We start from the raw sequence: 1,164 nt of genomic DNA, 5'->3' as shown, positions 1-1,164 counted from the left end.
ATGAGTCTAGTCAAGTCACAGTTGATCGTCATGGGGCAAATCAAGTCACAGTTTATGATCATGAGTCTAGTCAAGTCACAGCTGATAGTTATGAGTCTAGTCAAGTCACAGTTGATCGTCATGGGGCAAATCAAGTCACAGTTTATGATCATGAGTCTAGTCAAGTCACAGCTGATAGTTATGAGTCGAGTCTAATCACAGTTGATCATCACGAGTCAAATCAAGTCACAGTTTATGATCACGAGTCTAGTCAAGTCACAGTTGATAGTTATGAGTCTAGTCAAGTCACAGTTGATCGTCTTGAGTCAAGTCAAGTTACAATTCATTATCATGGGTCAAGTCTAGTCACAGCTGATCTTCATGAGTCTAGTCTAGTCACAGCTGTTCTTCCTGAGTTCAGTCAAGTCACCACTGATATTCATGAGTCTAGTCAAGTCACAACTGATCGTCATGAGTACAGTCAAGTCTCAGCTGATCCGCCAGAACCTCATCAAGTCTCAGCTATTCATCCAGAGTCACGTCACGTCTCAGCTAGTCATCCAGATTCACGTCGCATCACAGCTGTTCATCCAGAGCCTCGTAAAGTCTCAGCTGTTCGTCCAGAGTCACGTCACAGCTGAACTTCTAGGGTCGCCACGTCTCAGCTATTCATTCAGAGTCACGTCACATCTCAGCTAGTCGGTGTTCACTGCCGTGCTCCCAGAGGCCACGGTGTCCACTGAAGTCTCTTTAGAGGCTGGCGGCGCAGGCTGCAGAACCTCCCGAGATGGCGGCACTTACCTCAGTTCCTTGCGTGGTGGTGGCGCCCAGCAACGCACTTTCTGCCTGTTCTGTTAATTGGATAATAAACAGGTAAACCGATGCTCACTTGAAGGCATTGTAAATGGGTCTGAACCAGCACACGTAAGAGCAGGGGGTGAAGAGAATAACCCAGATGATGGACATGCCAAAGTTAGTCACTCCTCCTCCTCCAAACATCCACGCCATACAGCCCAAGAAATTCACCAGCAGCGTCACGCCGTACACTGGAACAACAGCAGACTATTAAACCATCACAAACACACCTGGACATCTGCACAGATGGATCAGAGATGAGAGAAACCCTTCTGTTCCAAAAGCTCCTCCTTTAGAGGAGAGAGAGAGAGAGAGAGAGAGAGAGAGGGG

The 1,164-nt window shown here is 47.4% G+C and overlaps 1 protein-coding gene across 1 annotated transcript in view; it reads right to left on the bottom strand.

Annotated features, from left to right (window-relative positions):
• Positions 1–840: 840 nt before the first annotated feature.
• LOC107569902 (secretory carrier-associated membrane protein 5-like) overlaps positions 841–1,164 on the bottom strand; it is a 6,983-nt gene continuing 6,659 nt past the window's right edge. The window contains exon 4 of the mRNA XM_016256071.1: positions 841–1,025. Within this exon, the coding sequence (XP_016111557.1) occupies positions 865–1,025 (161 nt within the window). The 3' untranslated portion in view covers positions 841–864. The remainder of the gene's footprint in view (positions 1,026–1,164) is intronic.

The sequence above is a fragment of the Sinocyclocheilus grahami genome, unplaced genomic scaffold, assembly GCF_001515645.1.
Source record: "Sinocyclocheilus grahami isolate Dianchi unplaced genomic scaffold, SAMN03320097.WGS_v1.1 scaffold1393.1, whole genome shotgun sequence".
NCBI lineage: Eukaryota > Metazoa > Chordata > Actinopteri > Cypriniformes > Cyprinidae > Sinocyclocheilus > Sinocyclocheilus grahami.
This window is presented reverse-complemented; position numbering and strand designations above follow the sequence as displayed.